This window comes from Lipotes vexillifer, unplaced genomic scaffold (genome assembly GCF_000442215.2).
Source record: "Lipotes vexillifer unplaced genomic scaffold, Lipotes_vexillifer_v1.1 scaffold864, whole genome shotgun sequence".
In the NCBI taxonomy this organism is placed as follows: Eukaryota; Metazoa; Chordata; class Mammalia; order Artiodactyla; family Lipotidae; genus Lipotes; species Lipotes vexillifer.
Window position 1 is genome coordinate 372101 of NW_006796769.1, and position 21857 is coordinate 393957.

At 41.3% G+C, this 21857-nt stretch overlaps 2 protein-coding genes across 2 annotated transcripts in view; one reads left to right on the forward strand and one right to left on the reverse strand.

Annotated features, from left to right (window-relative positions):
• The window catches only part of MCPH1 (microcephalin 1), a 225452-nt gene that overhangs the window by 91769 nt on the left and 111826 nt on the right, over nt 1–21857 (reverse strand). The window lies entirely within an intron of this gene.
• ANGPT2 (angiopoietin 2) overlaps nt 1–21857 on the forward strand; it is a 54981-nt gene that overhangs the window by 29013 nt on the left and 4111 nt on the right. Inside the window, exons 3-8 of the mRNA XM_007468987.1 lie at nt 898–1053; nt 4245–4366; nt 8893–9125; nt 11050–11180; nt 16305–16406; nt 16959–17125. Coding sequence (XP_007469049.1) covers nt 898–1053; nt 4245–4366; nt 8893–9125; nt 11050–11180; nt 16305–16406; nt 16959–17125 — 911 coding nt within the window. The remainder of the gene's footprint in view (nt 1–897; nt 1054–4244; nt 4367–8892; nt 9126–11049; nt 11181–16304; nt 16407–16958; nt 17126–21857) is intronic.

Genomic DNA, 21857 nt, shown 5'->3' on the forward strand with positions numbered 1-21857 from the left:
ATGTGGGATCTTCCCGGACCAAGGATCAAACCCGTGTCCCTTGCATTGGCAGGTGGCTTCTTAACCACTGCACCACCAGGGAAGTCCCTGCATTTGTACTTAACTGTATATTTTTACTGCCAAAGGCATAGGCACCTATACCCATGGCAATGAGTTAGCTTGTTGACGCTCTTGCACGTAAGCGAGTGTTAAAATGAGCAGGCACGCCCTCGGTCCATGGGAGAAGAACCAATCCTGACGGTCATGTGAGATAATGAACAGACTAGACTAGGATTAAGTCTGCCTGATAGAGAAAATGACGAAACCGTGAAAAATGCACACGTTAGGAGAACTTAACAGGTCTAATGTGTGATGACCTCAGTAAGGGGGAAGGTAGGGGGGTGGTCGCTGCAGAACGTGGCCCTGAGTTACAGGGAAAATCCAAAGGTGCATCCCTCCTCATACTCTACCTTAGAGAGTCTTCTGAAACCCATATTTTGAGAAACCGCAAGTCTAGAAAGCGGTAGAAATAGTGATGCTTCTTCGGACCAGATTTTCATTTCCTGCCTAACGTGGATGCAACACAGCGAAATCCTGGTGGCCCTTCCTGCCGCACGGCACGGCCATCTGCCCACCTCTGAGCTGTGGTTTTACCACCTCCCTTGCCTGTATGCACTTCTAGGGCTGTCTAAACCGTCTGTCTCCCACACATGCTGTTACTGGGCTGCCAGATTTTGAATCAACATAAAATCACACTGTCTTTTACTGCTAGTGATAAGAAAAACCCAGCAAGATGGCAAAGTCAGAGCAACGCACAAGACTTCCAAGAGGTGCTTTAAAAGACAGGGAAACTAATTAGGAGTAAGGTTTCTGATCATTCGACGCATGACCGTCTTCCTGACACTTGTTCTTTTCTAGCTTGAGAATTACATCCAGGACAACATGAAGAAAGAAATGGTGGAGATACAACAGAACGCAGTGCAGAACCAGACCGCTGTGATGATAGAAATAGGAACCAACCTGCTAAATCAAACCGCAGAGCAGACCCGGAAGTTAACTGATGTTGAAGCCCAAGTAAGTAGTGAAATAGGAAACATAGAATGGCCCAGCCAGACAAATACTAGCACAAAATGGTTACCTAATGAAACAAGGGAAAAGCAGAGGAAGCACGAGGATAGCGGAAAAAAGGATGAATTGATAAGAAATTAAGAATTTGTGTCTAGATAGAAATTTAAAATCAGGAACTATATTTTCATTTTTACTACTGAAGTTACATTACCTTTATTCTACTGAGGACATACAAACCATTTTTATGTTATTCATACTTGACTACAAGAGAGATGTTCCTCTGCCTCACTGGTATTTTCTGGACTTGAGATAAACTTTCCATTTCTGAGCCCTTCGCTTTTTTGTGCATCTGCGACATGAAAAGCACTGAGGCAGACTGCTAGAAGCTTTGTGCTTAACCCTAACTCTTAAGATGGAAGCTGAGTCTCACAGAACTGCCAAAACAATTTGTGGTGTGTGTTTGTGTGTTTGTACAATTTGTGGTGTGAATTTATACAGAGAGAAGAGTAAGAAGACATGGGTGAGGCACAGAGAGTGTTTAGCCATCAGCCCAGAGCCTTGAGTTCCATGATTAACTGGACGCACGAATCTCAACAAGGCACTAGCTTTCCCTGGCCTCCGAGGTTGTGACTATGAAATGGGGGGACTGGCCAGGTGACTGACTGCCAAGTTCCCTTTGAGCTTTAAGATTCCATGAGCTATCAATTAATAGTAGTAGGAAAGAAGAATATGAAATACGAAAATATTAGAAGAATAACAGCAAAACATTAAAACAAAATTCATCTGGAGCCATGCTGAATGACAAACAATACGTGACCCAGTAAGAAGAGTCCGGGTGGGGAAAAAGTGCTGCTGGGGGGATTTACGGAGATGCTTCAAGTTCAAGCCTTGTCATCGGTGAAATGGCCTTCTGGGTCCTAACCCTAGCTTCTTTATAGTCTTATGTATCTTCCTACCCTGAGTTATAAATAATGCTCAAAAAAAAAAAAAAAACCCAAAAAACAAACGTAGATTTAATTGTAAACAATCCCCATGACATATTATTCTTATGTGCTACTTAAGCTAAAAGACCAAGAAATGCCAAACATCAGTCAGGAGGGGATAAGAAATAAGGGAAACGATAAGCCTTCCAACTGTAATAAGCCCACGTTGAGAAGGGCACCAGTATTCTTTCATTGTCTCTCTGAGAACTACCGGATAAGGTAGAGAGAACAGCAGGGGGGTGGTAGGAGAATAACAGATTTTTATCTGAATATAGAATGAGAAGTTATTTGCTTACCACATCTTTCCACAACATCAGAGCAGTTTAGGACAAATATAAATATCTTACACAACAGGTCACAAGGTACTGAAAATTGTAATCTCCAGAGGTAATAAAATCCAAAAAGGAGAAGACACAAAAATCTAAAAGTAAATGTATCGATATATCCATTGTCAATTGTTAGAATAAATCAGTAATGTTTAGGTCACACCCCACCTTTGGGTAGTAAAACTCATGAGCAATTAAGCCCTTCAAAAAGCTGTCCTGGAAGTATAACATTGCCTATGGTTCAGATAAGAGAAATAAAAAAGTGTAAGATACAGAGCAATGATGTAAATCTTTGCCATCCTGTGTTAAGTTAGGCTTACTAGCATTTAATGAGGTTCTGTTGGGTCACATGATATAAAAAATCTATTGTGAAACCAGATATCACCTGATCCAGGATTACAGGAAAATAGGAAGATGGCTGGAAAGAAAACAGCCTATAATGTCCAACTGAACACATTAAGACGGCGGAGCCCAAGCAAGGACATCAAGGGACCGAATTACGTACCAACTTACTTAAGGCATCTGCTGCGTAGTTACTAGGTGAAATGGGTTAAATCCAAACATGAAAATTTCTGATACGAAGATTCTTCCAGCTTGTCAGGGTGTCAGACTATTAAACCAGACTGTGAGGGGGTTGGAGGCCTGAGAACTCAGAGAGAACAGACAACCATGTGACCTGGGTAACTTAGAGTCACCTGCAGCTGGAGGCCTTCGGAAAAGTGATGGAAAACATCGCAACTGGTCCTGGGTGGGTCAGGACCCACACGCCATCCTCCCACCCCTCCCCCACTGAACTCATTTTAGAGCTCTTAGGAGCTAAATAAAAGACTGAGTTCCCAGGTCCTTCTATCAATAACCAACACAGAATGCCTGGGCCCAAAGAAGATGTGGGCCAAATCTATATCCCGGGTGTTAATATTAAATCACACCCTGAGGTTGGCCAATGTCTTCTTTCATGTGCAGAAGTGTTCATGGTATGAAGGCATCCAACTTTGACTAAGGACCAGACCGTCCCTAAACCTGCACGGTGGGGCTGGGCTGCCGCTTCCACGAATGACACAGACCCCGAGCAAACAATGCTTCTTTCAAGGACCCTCATTCTGGGCAACAATTCTGCCTGACACTTACACATGATGTCACATCCTGAGTAACCATGACACAGAGGATGTGAGTCATGGACTCTTCCTGCTAGAACGCAGCCAAACGCGAAAGAATTCATTCTTTAAGTTGTTTGAACACAATGGGAACAGAGATACCGCACGTGGTCTATGTCAGAAAGGCCCACAAAGCAAAACTGAGCTCCTACTTCATACTGATGTTCTTGTTTCCTGATGGGTTTACATGATTTTTAAAATAGGAAAAAGAGCAGTGGAAAAGGGGGGGGCGGAAGAAGAAAGAAAGGCTAAACAAGTGAATACAAACAAGGAAATGCTGGGCTAAAAATGAGCTACGTTCTTATAGAATGGAAGTATGTGACTTCTGAACACTGTGTCTACTGGCAGATGTGAGAACAGCATTGTGTCTTGAGCAGAGGAAAAGCCTCTTTTCATTTATCAACAACTTCCGATATATCAAATATGACCATTTTATACTCTCAATTATCTCACTGTGTGAAATGGTAAAACATGGCAGAACAAGAAAATGAACATTATTTGACACAAACACCATCGTTCAGAACTATTAAACCCTTTCCAAAATACATGATGAAAACAATGTTTAACACACTCTGATATAATCCAGCACAACAAGCCTTTTCTGAAAATGAAAAATATGCCAAATTAAGATGCTTGGGTAAGCAAGTAACATTTTAGTTATGTTTTCCTAAAATTTAGATAACTTTATGTCTAATTAAAAATAATAAATAGGAATTTTATTTTGTTACATTTAGGTATTAAATCAGACAACAAGACTTGAACTTCAGCTTCTGGAACATTCCCTATCTACAAACAAATTGGAAAAACAGATTTTGGATCAGACCAGTGAAATAAACAAACTGCAAGATAAGAACAGGTAATAAAAATACCAAGAAATGTATAATCCAGAACTGTACACTTTCTAGATATGAAAGCCTATTTCATATGACTATTAATTATAAGCGTGGCTTCCAAAATGCAGAATTTCTTAACGTATAGTACAAGGATCAGAAACCTTGTGAGGGGAAGGTAGGGAGAGGGTTTGCAGAAAAATACTGGAAGGGCATCACCTTCTAAAACAGTCTTCAACTTTGTTTTTTAATCCTCTGGCCCCTTAAAGATTCTCTTAGACTAATCCTCCGAATTCTACCTCCATATTATGCATGAATCTATGGAAAAGTACTGCCAGGGTTATGTGGTAAAAGTCACACTGGCTGGGGCATTTTGATATTAACTTTGCCAAGTTCTTTGCCTCTGAGGACTTAGTTTATTCCAATGCAAAACGGTCTACAGCAGAAAAACTACACTTTATTGTAAACCAATGCACATTTCATGATGCAGTATTTACTCTTAAAGCGTATGATAAAAACAAAAGTTAATACTAAATATGGTTATATTAATATCTAAATAAATATTTTAAAAATCCCAAGAAAACCAATACAAAAACTAAGATTATGGATGACCAGTGGGGATGGTTTTCAAACGTTTATTCCAGGTGGGGACATATGAGGATAATTCTATTCACGTTCCAGGTGTGCTTACCTCCTTGTTTCTAATCGGGATATGTACACATGACATGGAGAATGGTCAGGCAACAACACACTCTAATTCACAATTAAATAATTCTTTATTCTTAACCAAAAATGACTGTAAGCTTATTGTCTTATAATCATTCTTTCCTGTTAATCAAGAACTAAGCTGAAACAATTCTTCTGTTCTTTGAGTAACAAGTTGGACTCATTATTGATTTAGGGTTTTGAAAAGCAAGTAGATTTTTATTCCAAATATTTTAACGTTTCAAATTTTTCTCTTCTGCAAAGTAATAAATAAAAGCCTGAGACCAATAATTGAGATATAACAGTCTCTCTAGTTCCATGTTGTTAAAATGGCCTTATTAAATGTTCTTTTGAGTGGGCTGCAGTAATGCTGGACGCCCTGGTACTGGACATGGTTTCCACCTTAGTTTTCTAAGTTAGTACGCAGGGATGCTAAAATGATCACTTACACACGTCAGTTACCTTACCCAGGCACCATCTTTGTAAATTTTTGTCAAATTGTATTGCCCTTTGCCTAAAAAAGTGTGCACCTTATTCCCAAATCAAGACACACTGCTTAATATTTTCATTTACCACACGGTGCAAACTTTCCTATACAAAGTCAACTTGAATTGCTGTGAGAAACAACTGACAACTTTCACTACGTTTTTTGATCATCCACGATTTGATGAAATTCCTTTGTATGTTAAAGCTTTACAATGTACAAAATAGTGATTGCAACCACAGAGAAATCTGCTGGGTTTTCTGATAATTCTTGCTTAAATGATCCTTCACATTTTTTTCTCCTTAATCCTTCACAATTTTTCCCAGGTTAATTGACATTTGACCAGTAACGTGCTTTTCCAATAATTTCACTCCATTTTTATATGAAATTATATTTAAACATCCCAACATTTTCTCCGTAAAACTACCTTGTCGAGGGCTTCCCTGGTGGCGCAGTGGTTGAGAGTCCGCCTGCCGATGCAGGGGACATGGGTTCGTGCCCCGGTCCGGGAAGATCCCACATGCCGCGGAGCGGCTGGGCCCGTGAGCCATGGCCGCTGAGCCTGCACGTCTGGAGCCTGTGCTCCGCAACAGGAGAGGCCACAACCGTGAGAGGCCCGCATACCGCAAAAAAACCCAAAACAACAACAACAAAAAACTACCCTGTTGAATAAACATCTCTAACAAACTTAAATCCTACATGACTTGCAGTACCAGAGCAACACAACTTGGACAGCAGACGTCTAACTCAGACTGGAGTTGCATAAGAACTGTTTCTGAATGACCTGCCATAGTGCGGACACTGAAAAGGCATAGCTTTTATCAGCTGACTTATAAAAACCGTATGTAATAAATCTAAATCTATACCTGCAGGAAGAATAATCATTTTAGCAGCTGCAGAAATCACGCTGTCTTTTGTCACAAATATGAAATGAAATGGCAATGATAATGGTTTTTTCATCAACAACTGTTAGTAAATACAAATAAGAAACTTGTGTTCATGATTCTACATCTTTCAGCGAGTTTGGCGTGCTGTTTTCAGGTGCCTTAAATTTTGACTAGGCTAAGATTTCATCTGCAGGAACAACATTGCAAAAATACGGGAACGTGTTGCACGTTTGACAAACCACATTTTAAATTATCTTCAATAATTCCCCCAACGTACAATTGTCTTCTTCATGGAACAGTTTCCAATGAAGTCAAAGTACTTATTAGAGTCAACATTTTTCTGAAAATTGCCACTATAACACTTTTTGATTCACCAGCTGAAGTTGAAAATTACTATGCCTTTTTCATCTTATCATCCTTTTTTTTTTTCTGTCTAAAATAAGTGATTGATTTAGGGGCTACTTGTACCAGTTCAGTTAAATTGTGATATTGTTATATGATTACTGTTATTGAAAAATGTTGTCATTGATACTGTCCCCTTCTGAAGAGAGGCAATAAAAACTCATAAGAGAAACATGATTCAGCCTTGATGTTTCCACCAACAAGGATATTTCCCCACATTTCTCAACAGACCATGAATTAATGTTAATATAAAGTTAAGCTGTACCTAAGTCCAACTGTTATGGTGATGATCAAATTGATCATCCTGTATCAGAAATTCAAATACGATGCTAATAAGCAAAGTGTCAGGCAATGCAGGCATTCTCCACCCTGCCCCACCCTCCTCCCATCACCCATCAACACTGACCATGGCATTTGCTGCGCTGCACAAAGTTCTTGCTATGAGTTTATGCTCTATTCTCATCTGTTTTATCCCGTTTATTTAATTTCCTTTTATTAAAAATAAGAAAAGCTTATTGCAACCCACTAAATTGATTGCACAAGCCAGTAACAGGTCCAGATGAGCATTTTGCAAAACGCTGCTCTAAAATCCGATCTCTGAGACTCTTTACAGCCTTAAATGCAACGATACACGGTGCTGCTTACGAGCAGCCTGGTCTGGGATGACCCGATGCTGGGCTGAACCCTTCAGTACCTGCTCGTATTTAACCTTAAGATTAAATCTTTTAGATCAGGATGTGACTGACCTTTGGATTATACTGGTAGAGGTTTGGGAGAAAGAAACAAAATTTTTTTTTTTCATATCCATCCCAGAGTATTCACACTCTCATTCACACTCGGGACCATGTGATCATCACATCTTTCTTTTATGCCTCTTCATAGAATATTAAAGACAACAAAAGATTGGCTGGATAACAAATTTCAGCAACATCACTTTGAAGGCAGTATAGATGAGTGATTTTAAAATGTCTGTACATTTTATGTTAATTGTCTAGGTGAAGCATTGTAGGAGTATTTCCTATTGCCTGTACGCTGATGGTCCTAGAAATGATTTTAGGTAGAAAAGAAAAAAATTATGCATTTAATTTTAGGTTACCTTCTGCTTACGGTAAGTCATCTTGGTTTTTAGATCAATGAAAGTGATACACAAGTTAAAAGAAAATAAGTTAGCTGATATCAGTAAAAATGTTAAGAAATAATAGTTGAAAAAATGGATATGGCGCAACTGATGAAAGCCGAAAGCAAATGTCTGCATCACGGTAACGGATTATTTCTTGACTTGGTACTTTGACAGTATACTTGGTTTACAATGACTATTGGACTGGGATAAATTTAAGAGCTGCAACTGAATTTCTGATAATAATAATAATGATTCATACTGATTGTTAATGCTCACAGGTAAGACCTGTAACGGGTAGTTTGTCCCTTGGCTGAGTAATGTTGTTTCCAGGGTTAAAGGTTCAGAAAATGTTATTGCCCCGCAAAGGGAACAACAGACCCATGGATTATTTGAACTAGAAGGGGTCTCAGAGAGCATCATCTAATCTAATGCCTTCACTATGGATAGAGATTTATTTCTGTAGGTGGACTTTCTCTTAGATAGATATACACCTGAGATCCAAGGGGGGGATGGTCTGCCCCAGGTAACCCAGGGGATCACGTGCAGAGGCAAGGTTCTCAGCCCGGGGCTCTCCCCACTGACCCAAAGGTGTTCCCAAACCAAGGGCACCTTGTCACTGTCCTTTGTCCATTCAGCGGAACCACGGTCTTCAAGTGCACTGCATGTGGTAACTTCTAGTTGTGAACCGTACCTTTTCACTGGGGTACTTTCTCCTCATGTCCTATCTATGTATCTGATCTCAGCAAGTTTGAGAGCTTCTTCAGGGCTGTGGCAGCATCTTGTCACTTTATAACTCCTTGAACATCTTAACAGAGTGCCTTGGAGAAGCAGAAATTCAAAAAAATATAAACGATTGTATAAGGATTATGAAACTGATGAGCTGTTTACAAAGCACTTGGCTTTGATGGTGATCAGGAAACCCTTCACTAACTAACAATTATCTCCCTTCACAAGTTTCCTGGAAAAGAAAGTTCTAGATATGGAAGACAAGCACATAGTTCAACTTCGGTCAATCAAAGAAGAGAAAGATCAGCTCCAGGTGTTGGTATCCAAGCAAAATTCCATCATTGAAGAACTAGAAAAACAACTGGTGACGGCCACGGTGAATAACTCAGTTCTCCAAAAGCAGCAACACGACCTGATGGAGACAGTTCATAATTTACTGACTATGATATCGACATCAAACTGTAAGTAAAGTTTACATACGAGTTTTTCTTCAGTTTTATCTGCCAGTAGTCGATGAACCTTTCAAAATTCTAAAAAAGACTCTCATCTTTCAGAAAAAGCACATTTCTCTTACATATTTCAAATGAATGCTTTATAGGGTCTCAATATGGAATCGATTAAAAAGGAGGAAGAGGGGAAGGGGAATATATATTTATACTAATTATTATGAGGCAAACCAACCCAAACATACTTTTTTGTTCATGGGCTCAGAGAGTCTACTTTTAGTTAGTTCCGTTGCTAACTAGATGTTTGGGGCTGGGTAAGTTACTAAACCATAGTGGACATTTTTTTATTTTTTAAGAGGGAGAAACAATCCTAGGCCCGTAGGGTTGTCGTGAAGATTAAATGAGATAATATCGGTACTTGCAGTAACTGGCATAAGATTGGTACCCAAGAAATGCCAGTTTCCTTTTCTCACCACATCCCTAACTACATCTTGCCTTCCTTATTCCTGTTTGACCTTTCAACTTCTCTTCGATATTAGAGGGAAGAAGGGATGCATCTTCAGTCGTTAATTAGAGACAGGATACACAACCTGTGTGGTATTTTTAAGTTTTTTTTTTTTTTTCTTAAACATTGGGTCTAGTTCTTGCTATGGTCTGTTTCATAGTGTCCTTTCAACTGTATTCTTTTGACACAGATGCACTTTACACATGATTCATGTAGAGACACTCTTACATCCATAAGAAATATGTTCTCACATTTTCCTTGACTCATACAGTTTTCCCCACTTTAATTACAGAAACATTTAAGCAAGGTTTCTACTTAAACAAGGAAGCAAACAAACAAAAACAGTAGCACAACCTTGTGCTAAGTGGCAGGTTTCACACCAGGTGGCCAGTTTGCAGCATGTGCCTTCCAACTAGAGTTTCATCTCTTATAATTTAAAAAAAATCATATATTTTTCTCACATTCAGAGAAAAGGAAAAGACAATTATCTGATGTCTGGTGGGACCCAGACAGTGTGAGGTATTAGCTTGGATGAGCCAAAGTAGAGAAAATCACATGGCTCAGATCCTGGCAGAACAAACGAGCACAGAAGAGCAGCAGAACAGGCTTCGTCTGTGCCGTGTGCTTGCGGCTGGTGCGCAGACGGGAGCCTCCACCTGTGATGCCTGCCCACGCCACCTGGTCCAGACACCTAGGCTTTTGTCCGTCTCTAGAGTGGCGTACAAATACATACCTGCAAGAATACATACACACAAACACCTTTTCAATGTGGCAAAAAAGTGATTGGGAAGTCTAAACGTTGAGAGCAGAATAAAAATTTGAGAGAATTTCATAGTCCTGGACTTTTTAGACTTAAAAGGAAGAATTTCAAAGATGCAGATAAATAAATGTTAGGTTCCTCTTTAACACAAGCTACCATGAGACGGTTGCTAAAAATCCAAAGACTACTAAATGTCTTCACCCAATGGTCTAAAGAAATGTATAAAGACTTGGCCTCAGATACACAGAAAGAAAGGAAAACAATCCACACCACTGCCTAGATAGGACATGGCTAATGGGCTATGGATGCAGCCACTGTAGAGCCAACAGTTTTTAGGTACATTCTTTTTTATTCTTCCGTAATAACTTTACCTGATTCTACTCAAGATGGAAGATTTTTTTTAAAGTAATAGTTTATTAAGGCTGAGTGTGAAGTGCTTGCATTACATATAGTTGATGAGAAGAAGGAAGTGTGGATTATTGGTAACAATCTTTGAGAGTTAACACGAAACAGGCTGAAGGAGGAACTTCTGAAAGGCTAAAATACTAGCATCTCCCTTTTACTTATTGTAAGAATTCAAATGTAATAAAACTTAGCAAATGAGTGCATCTCGAAATAACATACTTTTTATCCTTTCACGGACTCCTTTTAAAAGCTTTCCTATTTTTAAAAAGCAGCTAAGCACTCCCTCATTGCTAAGGAAGAACAAGTCATCTTCAGAGATTGCGCGGAAGCATTCAAATCAGGACTGACCACCAGTGGCATCTACACACTGACGTTCCCTAACTCCACGGGGGAGATCAAGGTAAGGCACTGTCTCCCATTTTCAGCTCCCTGGCTTGAAGCAAGTCGTTTTAGAAGTGGAGCAACTGCAGACATAGTTCACACACCCCGGATGCATCCCAGCTCCACTCAGAGCAAAGCAAGAAACACTGACACACGTAAAGGTCTCTACCAAGGGCTCCGAGCCCAGCCACTGGGCAAAGAACACTGACAATGCATACGAACGATGTAGAAATATCTATCTTATTATATGTGTCTACCTAATATGTAAGATAATCTACTTATTTTCTCCTTGTATTTGGCTTAGTCATGCAGAGTGTCAGCTGTTTGCCTTGAAGTGTCAGACTCGCATCATTAACTTTAAAGAAAATGTCTTCCAAATTACCAGAGTTCGAATACCCATAGTTTATGTTTCAATCGTTATTTCAAGCAGCAATCGTATTCCATCCAAAAAACAAAAGGCTTGCTCAACTTGCACCTAAAACAGTCACACAAAATTTCTCTTTGAGACAGCTATGGCACCCTGATGTGCAGAAGTGATTTATACTCATTTCCATTTCATCAAACAGAATATAAAAAGATATATAAAGAGACGTGCCCGGAGCAGCAGAGGTTTAATAAAATTAATACTTTTTTACTGCTTTGTCAGAGACATCCTGAAGTGAAATTGGCTTTTTCCCCCCAAACTGCAAGTGTGTGACTGAGAAACACAGTGACTCCGGCATGGTCTGCACTAGTTAGTTCATTCTAGGGCACTGGCACTTTCACCCACTAGTGCTTTTGTACCATCATTGCAAATGCTGTCACAGCCCCAAAGGCCAAGGACATGGTTATGGAGACAGTTCCGACCCTTTGGACTTGCTGCAGGGGGCTCAAGGTTTCCCTGGGTGGGCCATTCATACCCCATCTGATGGGCTGGAAGACTTAAATCACACCATCAATGAGAGCAGGTCACTTTCTTCCCAAGTACCTGGAGTTTACTTCAAGGTGGAAGCTCATAAGTGAACCAAGAATCAGAATTTACCATCAGGAGAAGCTAGTGTACAGCTTAACTCAGTTTTTCTTGGATATTCTGGAAAACTTGCTTTGGGAGATGTTAAGCTTTAGATGAGAAAAAAAAAAAAAAGTCACTTACCCGGGGAATATTTCGATGTGGCTTTGATAAGGTAAAACAACTTTACATGAGAAGCAGTGTGAAGTGTTATAGAACTCTGGGATGACTGTATATGTTAAATGCCTATAAGTATGCTTACGTCTAACTGTAAAAGCAGCTACACATTGAATGAACAGAAACACTTACAGAAAAGGCACGACGCTGTATCAAAATGGAGATTTTAAAGGCTCCTGAAAGTATCATCTCTTTGAACTCAGGGTTATCCTCAGTATTTAACATGGTCATAAAGGAAAACACTTTAAAAATACAAACAAGGGCTTAAAGATGTGGAATTCCAAACAGTAACATACACTTGATTTTGAATTTAAAAGATAAATATTCGATTTATCTTGAATAATAGCACAATATTCTTGTGCTATTATTCACGATAAGACTTTCCAAAGAAATCTTTCGAATTCATTCGTGCTGCTTTAAATCAACCTTGAAAATCAGTTAATGTCCCTAGCACCCTAAAAGCAGTGTATTAAGGGGAGAAAAAACCCAAATATTCTGTTGCAGATGAAAAAGTAGTGAGCAGACTCTATACTAAGCCCTTCAGTCCCCTGTGCTATCTGGTTCTCATGCCAGCCCTTTGGACACTGTTGTCTGTCACCAGATGTCGGTCTGTTCTGGGTCTGGAGGTAAGGGGACAGGAGTGACCTGAGCAGGAGAATGGAAAGTAGAGTAGGCTGCTCCCTGATGCAGACCCAGAGGGACTGTGTAATGTTTCCTGCCTCAGTGCGTGTCCCTGCCCCAGCTCGCCGTACCAACCCCAAAGGCCTCACTGCTGGGAGAATAAGATATACAGCTCTGGGGTGATGTGGTCTCAGGCCACGGCTGGAAACATTAGGATTTATATATGCCTTTTACACGTACGCAGTGAAAACAACCATTGACACAGCCGGGAACAACAATCTTTGAAGCCTCAATTTTTTCATCTCTAAAATATATGGTCCAGATGAGTTACCTCTGGATTCCCTTCCAGACTTCAGACTCCATAATTCAATCTGAGGAAGTCTGATAGATTTGGGTTTAAATTCTGACTTTGCCAACGTGTGCCTCTCAGCAAGTCACTGAACCTGCGTGAGGCTTCCGCTTCCTGATCTGCGACGTGACGCGATGTCCCCTGTCTTAGAGAGCGGTTTCGGGGTGATGATGGAGATGAGCACCCAGGACAGGGCTCAGTGCCCCATTCAACACCCAAGGACTGTGAGACAACCTCTCTGTGGGCCAGGGCACCCGAGCTTGGCCTGCTTCATCTCATTCAAGGAAAGGATGTTCAACAGATCTCTGCGCAGATCTTTCCCAAAGAGGCCTAAATATTATTTCAACCTTATTTTTGAAGAATTCATTAGGTTTTTGTACAAGATAGGCATTGCAAGATGGCATTTATCAGAAGCATTAGGGTTACATTTTTGCTAGTTAGAGACATAAGAGTTTCCTTCCCTACATTTCCCAGGATACCTGACGCCTAATGTCGATCTGTTTGCTCTTTAATCACTCATTCACCGTGGCCTCAGAGCCGAAGCATAACATTTAAATCAAGCGCTATTTGCTGAAAGAAATCAAGCTTTAGAGCGAGATATCAGGTCCCTGGACCACACCATGGTGTGCTCATCAAAAGTATTAACCGCCCTCAGGCTTGCTGTAACTTAGCAGTGAGGCCATGGGCATTATCTGAGGACTTACGCTTTTCCGACCCTGATATAAGCTATTTCATCATTTTCATCTGTACCTTCTGGCCATGTGGAGAACTCTACTTGAACACTATCTTCCTCTGGAAGCCTCACGAGCCAACTAACCATAATACTTCAGTTTTTATAAATGCTCTGTTCTTTTTCTGAAGCTGGACAAAGTAATATTAAGAAAGCGTTCCCATGATCCCGTCATTGTCCCTAATGGGGTTAGAGGATAGTATGGCTCAGACCCCAGCTCTTGGTCTTCACTGATTTCCACAACAAGATGGACTTGTTCTCTGATTTAAATACCAGCAACTTCATCAGGGTGATTCTGACATTGAAGAAGCAAGTTTTATAGAACGAGGACAGGCTCCCTGAGAACAGTGTGCCGTCCTTCTACCCGCTAGCACGCCTTTTAGGACACAGGGGAGCTAACATGTGTGTGCAGGACTCTGCTCAGATCAATGGAGCTTATTCAGCTAGTTTACTAGACACGTTGACAGAAGTGAGCAGTACTGACCATCTTGTGGACCAGAGGCGAGTGAGAGGCAGTATTATTCATGAACTGATTTCAACGTGGAGCTGCATGGAGGGCCTTCTGACCTATTAACAAAGAGTCAGTTTTCTCTGTTTTCGGAAGCATGGGGGAGTAGAAAACACTTCACAGAATTAGGAAATTAAAGAGACCTTATTCAAATCCTATATGCCACTTAATAGCTGAATGACTCTGATCAAATTAACCTCACTTTACCAAATCTTTTCTCCTTTCAAACACGCAGAATGATAGTATCACTGCAGAGTTGCCGTGAGATTACAGATAATGCACGGAAAGTACCTAGCCTGGTGCTTGGAACAGAGTGATGCACAGCAATGATAACAACGATAGTTAATAATAATAATAATGTCAACACAGAGAGGTGATAAGGGGTTATATTAAGCAGATCGATTTCATACGGCTGATTAATTTAAAATGGGGAAATCATTTTATTCTTGATAAATATAATCTTCCATGGAACACACGTTTCGAAACATGAGGGTCATTGGGGAAGCGCTAACGGGCCGCGCGTCCGTCCTGGAGAGAGTCTGGAATGGCAGCGGAGAGCGCGCGCAATGGGAGAAACAGTGCTGGGCTCCAGCTGCTGCTCTTGGTTCCACTCGAAACAGGACGGCCAGCAAGCGCTGACAATGAAAGGGTGGGTCCAGGTGCACTCCGGGTTCTCCTTCAGCCCCCATTCTCTAGGATTTCAGCTCACAAATGCAGTACAGTTGACGTGTAAACTTACTCTGCCAAAATTATCTCCATTATTCCCCCCAAAGACCACGGAAGACAACAAAGGAAGAATACTTCTAATTGTTTCTGAACCTTAACTTTCACATTTACTACCTTGTAACCTGTAAGGAAATTCATCTTAAATTTTTGGAAAACTCCTTCGTTCTACTATAATCTCATTATTTAAAACTATTTGTGTAATCTTATTTTCAGGCGTTTTTAATTTCATAATAAAACTCCAGCTGAGTTGAAATTGAGCATGCATGCTCCTAGCCCAAGAAAGAATCCTGTGTAGTGAACAAAGTTTGAAGCCACCAAGCCCGTTTAAAAGCAGAAATCAAAAGAGCTGGGAAGAGAAAGAACAGGGGCAGTGAGCAAAGTGCAGAGAAGCATGAAGTCAGGGTCTGTGGGGTGGAGCTGCCAGGCCCCCTCCGGTCACACACACACACAGTGGGTACACGGGAGCCCCCGGTCCCTTGTTCTGAGGGATGAACCAGGAAACCTGACTTTGATCCCACACATGGAGGAAGCCAAACAGCCCCATGTCATCACAGGAGTCTTGGAAACCCCACAAGGCAAGAGTCTCCCTTTTACACCACTCTCTGGAGAGTCAGTCGGGACTGGCAACCATCATAAAGGTTTTCAGGGCTGTGAACACGAGGCGGTGGATTTCTACAGGCTGGAGATGAGAGGTTTGGGGCCAATCTGCCAACACGTCCCATTCCCAACGAATCTCTAAGGAACAGCGATCTCAGGGTCAGCTATCGGGGTGGGTCTTTAGCCTAGAACAGATGATGACAAGGTCCTAGTTTCATCGACACATCATGTTATATTACTGTTTATTTTTCATCATCATTTTAAATTCATGGTTTTCAATTTCTTTAAAATCCTCTGCCTCTTGGAAGACCACAAGATTTACCCCAGAGAACCCCATCAGCCCTGGTCTTATTATAAGTATCTCCGTTCATCTCGTTTCTGTTATTTAAGACAAAGACCCAAGTCACGAACACTTCCCAGGCAGTAATTGTGCGTTCCTGTTTGCAGGCTTACTGTGACATGGAAACAGCTGGAGGTGGGTGGACAATTATTCAGCGACGTGAAGATGGCAGTGTTGATTTTCAGAGGACTTGGAAGGAATATAAAGTGGTATGAATACTCTTTAAACCATCTGAAAATAATTTTCTTTGCGAAAACTAACTTTGAGAATGTGCAGGAACTTTACCACAAATCTAAAAGTAACCAATGACTTTTGATCTTTTTTTTTAACCAAAGGGTCCTTTTTAACTGGTGTTTCAGTCTCCCCATTAAAGAATGGTCCTGCCAATGTAATGTAAACTACATATCAAAACAAAGGCATGCGAAAGTTAGGCTTATTTTTAATGGTGGGCTCAGCATTTTTTGGTAAACTGTTTCATAGTGTTTCACACGTCTGTAAACTGAGCTGTTTATGATATTGGTGGTTCCCCAAGTCGTTCTAATTATCCCAATAATTAGATTTCCTTCTGGTAACAGCTTAGTTTCCTAAAACTGACCTTTTAAAAATCTTTCTTATATGGAAGATCCCAAAGTTTCACAGTACGGGAAGGGATTTCTGTTGAATATTGAATGGTTATTCCGTGTTAAATTGATGGACTATTGATTTCAGATACATGAAGAAAAAATAAATGAAGTAAGTGAATTTTACAACTTCGATTTCAGGGATTTGGGAACCCTTCAGGCGAACACTGGCTGGGAAATGAGTTTGTTTCACAAGTGACTAATCAGAAACGCTATGTGCTTAAAATACACCTGAAAGACTGGGAAGGGAATGAGGCTTACTCGTTGTACGACCATTTCTATCTCTCAAGCGAAGAACTCAATTACAGGTAAGGAAATTATATGTCACTGAAAAAAGTTAAAGGATTTGCTGGGTGATGACTCCAGAAAGTCAGAACCCCATTGTATTAACCAGAATCTAAATTACTCATAGGCTACCTTAAGGGGGAAAAACATCTTGTTTCTTAGAGTTCTTTGCCGCCTTTAGGTAAGTTCCTCTAGTTTCAACATTCTAACTTTAATTTCAACAATATAAGGAAGGCTTCATGAGGACAGAATTTTGCCTGTTGTGTTTGCTGTGTATCCTCAGGGCACAGATGAACCCTGCCTGGCAGATAATGGGCCTTTAACAACTATTTGTAGAACAGGTGAATGTTGTGTCCCTATCATAAAATGCCATGCCAATACCACAACAGATGTATACCCACGACTATATTGTTTTCTTCCAGAAGGTTTTAAAAGTTAAATCTATCTTTCTGAAGTTTAAACACATTCAACTGTTACGTTCCATCCCAAAGTCAGGATGAGTTGCCAAGTTCAAAAGAGGAAGGATTAGGTGGGCAGTAGGTAGCCAGACCCTCTGCCCTCTGCTATAGGAAGACCAGCTGATTCACAGCACTGCCTCAGTATCTACCTACCTCCTCCCACCCCCTGGACACAGCTAATCTTGAATGTTCCAAGAAAAGCACGGGCAATTCTGACTGGGAGTTTACTCTTTGGCTCTAAAACGCCCAGAGAGTAGAGACAGAGCAAAGGATCTTTACAACCTGCTGTGCCAGGCAAGGAAAGTAGGCACGTGCATCTGTGCTTTACAGGGAGAGGGGCTCAGAAATGCGTGTCGACGGCGGCGCGGAGCAGGGCGATGGGGTGCCCGGTGGCCACACGGGAATTGGTCTGAGAAGGCACAACACAAGGCACCAACACACCCTGAGGGAGTCTAGAGAGCTCGGACTGGTGGTGTTTGGGGGTTTTGGTGATCACGGAGCACACCTTCTGAAACACCAACTCTGAAAGAAATAAACAGCGAAGTTCCATAGGAACGTCACAGGAGACAGGCGTCAACTGGCCTGCCGTCCCGCCTAAATCCCACTGATGCCCGACTCGGACCCCCTGCTCAACAGAAATTCCAAGATCTGAGCAGTTTGGGAAAAACCCACGATTTCGAAATCCTTGAGCTGGCTTCCTTGGGGAGGCTCGCAATGGACAGCATGAAAAAACGGGCTGAAAGCCAGCTTGCTGACAGCCACCTGAGAACTGCACAATGTCCAGTGTCCTGCTTTATAAACAGTGGACCAAAATTCAGAAGCATGTTTTGAAAACAGATAATGTACGACAAGCTTCGACACGACTTTTAAGAAGTCAGTGAAACAGCCCATCAGCTCTCATTACAGAAAGAGCCGGCTGTCCAGGGTGGATGGGAACTCAGATGAATGAAGAGATAGGTGTTGGGGCCTCACTGCAGCCCAAAGTTGACTCCACAGATCAAAACTTCAATGAATTTTTAGACATGAGTGGTTGGTCATTGTTTGACCTCCAAGCTAAATATTTTTTCAACTGGCAACAGTTAGGAATCTACAACACAGGAATTAAAAAAAAAAAAAAAAAGCACACACACAAAAATTAAGGATTAGACTGTTTATATAAGAAGATTTTACAATATGGGTCATTACCCTTGTATGCTGACATTATAAAAATATTTTAAACTGCGATGGTTCTTAACAGATATTTCCTTTAGAAATGCAATCAATTTTTGGATATGCCATTTTAAAAAGCACACAGTTGTTTAAAGCTCAGTTTAATTTACTTGGCAGTATAAAACAGATACTACACTGAAAAAATTATTATCCTAATAAAACATGTCAATGTGATAAGAAAACTGGGATGTGACTAAAACAATAACTACAGATGTTTCAGAATACCAATTGTATGTAGCAGCTAAGTTGTTTTTCACTAAAGGAATTTTTTCCCGAATGTAGGAAAACTGAAAAAATACACGTTACAAGAAGGGATAAATGCATCAATAGAGTATGATTATTTTTACTAAAACTAAAAACTACTTGTATATTAAACCTTAAGAATTGGTCACTTTTCACAAACATTCTTGCAATTCTATACAAACACTGAGATTTAATTATTAAATGTTGGCATTACCTCTCCTTTCACTCCACTGTGATGTAAAAGCAATGGGTACCGGGCTTCCCTGGTGGCGCAGTGCTTGAGAGTCCGCCTGCCGATGCAGGAGACGCGGGTTCGTGCCCCGTTTCGGGAAGATCCCACATGCCGCGGAGCGGCTGGGCCCGTGAGCCATGGCCACTGAGCCTGCGCGTCCGGAGCCTGTGCTCCGCAAATGGGAGAGGCCACAACAGTGAGAGGCCCGCATAACGCAAGGAAAAAAAAGAAAAAAAAAAAAGAGACAACTCAGGGCCGAACAGCACGTTGGAGACAAATTTTCTGTGAAAGAAAAATGTTTTTTACAACATGTAATGTTTCTCAAAGGCGGTGGGTCAAAGCATAGATATCAATCCTCTGTAACCATTTACTGAATACCATATTTGGTTTGAGAATATTAAAATGTAGTATGTTATTTTTGAAAGGTTGAGTATTTTGTTACGGATGTTTTAATTTCTATAACATCCATGTAGAAATTAGAATTATTTACAGTATTTGCATGCTCTCTTTTCCAAAAAAAAGGTGATAGAAGGGCTGAGCAGAGAAGAGCAGAACGTGGTGTAGGTAAAAGCATATCTCACCTGTCTGGGAGTCGGCTGACTGGGGACTTTTATCAGGGATCGGCCACTTCCTAGTGTGACCCTGTGCTCAGCTTCACTCTCCTAAGGTGTGAAATGGGAACAAGTATACTCTCAAGCATGGTTGTGAGAAATAAATGACATAATTTGCACAAAATACTTGGCTGTAGCAGGAATTCAAGACACGATAGTTGACGATATAACCCAACATAGGATTGTCAGAGGGCTAATTGTTTTAATGGCATTTGATTATCTAAAGGAAATGTGATATTATTGTAAGTCTACATTAGTATCTATATAAATCTAATACAGAGAAGGGTTCTAATTTCATCAATGGATGTCATCGAGGAAGGCAATGACAATTCATGATAACTCGGATACTAAGTTGAAATTTATATTTACTAGAATTTGGCCTAATTATTAAAAATGTTCTGTGTTTAAATTGGTCTTATTATGATATTAAGGCCATAACCTCAAGGAAACTATTCTTGTTTGGGTGATTCTATTTAGACAGTAAATAATTAGGCAGATAATGCCCAAAATTTACTTCAGGAGCCAGAAAACTCCATTTTAAAAAATCGTTTAGGGCTTCCCCGTGGCTATTCTCAATAATCAAATTTTACAAGAAGGCAACTTTAAAACAATGGGCCAGACTCCCCTGGTGGCACAGTGGTTAAGAATCCGCCTGACAGTGCCAGGGACAGGGGTTCGATCCCTGGTCCGGGAAGATTCCCACATGCTGCAGAGCGACTAAGCCCGGGCCCCACAACTACTGAGACTGCACTCTAGAGCCCATGAGCCACAACTACTGAAACCCACGCTCCCTAGAGCCTGTGTGCCACAACTACTGAGGCTGCGCTCTAGAGCCCACGAGCCACAACTACTGAGCCCACGTGCCACAACTACTGAGCCTGCATGCTGCAACTACTGAAGCCCGCGTACCTAGAGCCCGTGCTCCACAACAAGAGAAGCCACCTCAATGAGAAGCCCACGCACTGCAACCAAGAGTAGCCCCCGCTCAGCGCAACTAGAGAAAGCCCGTGCGCAGCAACGAAGACCCAACGCAGCCACAAAATAAAAATAAAAAATAAAATAAAACAATGGGCCACACGGCAGAAGGATCTAAAAAGATACAACTTTTCTCATAGAGACTCATAAAACATAGTATTCTCCCTTCTTTTGCTTTGGGGAAACTTAATGCGTTCCACTAGAACTGAGATTGTTCAAAGGAGACAGGAGAGTTCAAAGGAGGAAAAGCACGGGGAGTAGTTCATCTCAACCCTACCTACGATTAATGAGAAGGGCCTGGACAAAAATTAAAGTGTTTCAAAATCCCAGTGGTGAGCAGAACTTACAGGAAGGCCTTGCAGCAGGTATGCAGAGGCTGTGCTAGGGCCCAGGGTCATTTTTGAAGCATGAGGATAACCCTGAAATTCAGGTCTCCATGCGCTAAGCGCCACACTGTGACATGGAGCTCGACACAGGCACCCGCGTCCCCTGGACCCTGCTCCGAGCTCCGGAGCCTGTCTGCCTGGGGCTTTCCTGGAGCCGGGCTCAAGGACCTGCCCCTGCCCTTCTCCCCGCCTCCTTGGCAGGCACAGTGCTGGGGCGAGCCAGATTTCTGCAATCTTCTAAAAGCCTGGGCTATTATCTAGGGTCTAACTTAATAGTCCGCTTATTCTTTCTCAATGTCTGGCAGGTTTATTATAATACTATTCAGAAACAAGGCAAAGCAGCCACAAGGATTTGTTTTTCCACACAGTTCTCTAGATTTCTACTTCACATTCAGTGGTCATCCCTTGTTGTCTGCCGTCCTCCCCACACCCACCAGTCATCCTGGATTCTCATTTCTACAATAGATGGATGATGCCTGGAGACTTGGAAAGAGGATCCCGTCACGATGTATTTTCTCCTCTTCTGTTTACCTGAAAGCAGCAGGAAAATAAATGACAGGGCCCCCAAGTCCCCACTGATGCCTGTGCAAGTGACACGCGTTGAAGTCTTCACGAAAACATTCCTCTTTGCCTAAGGATTT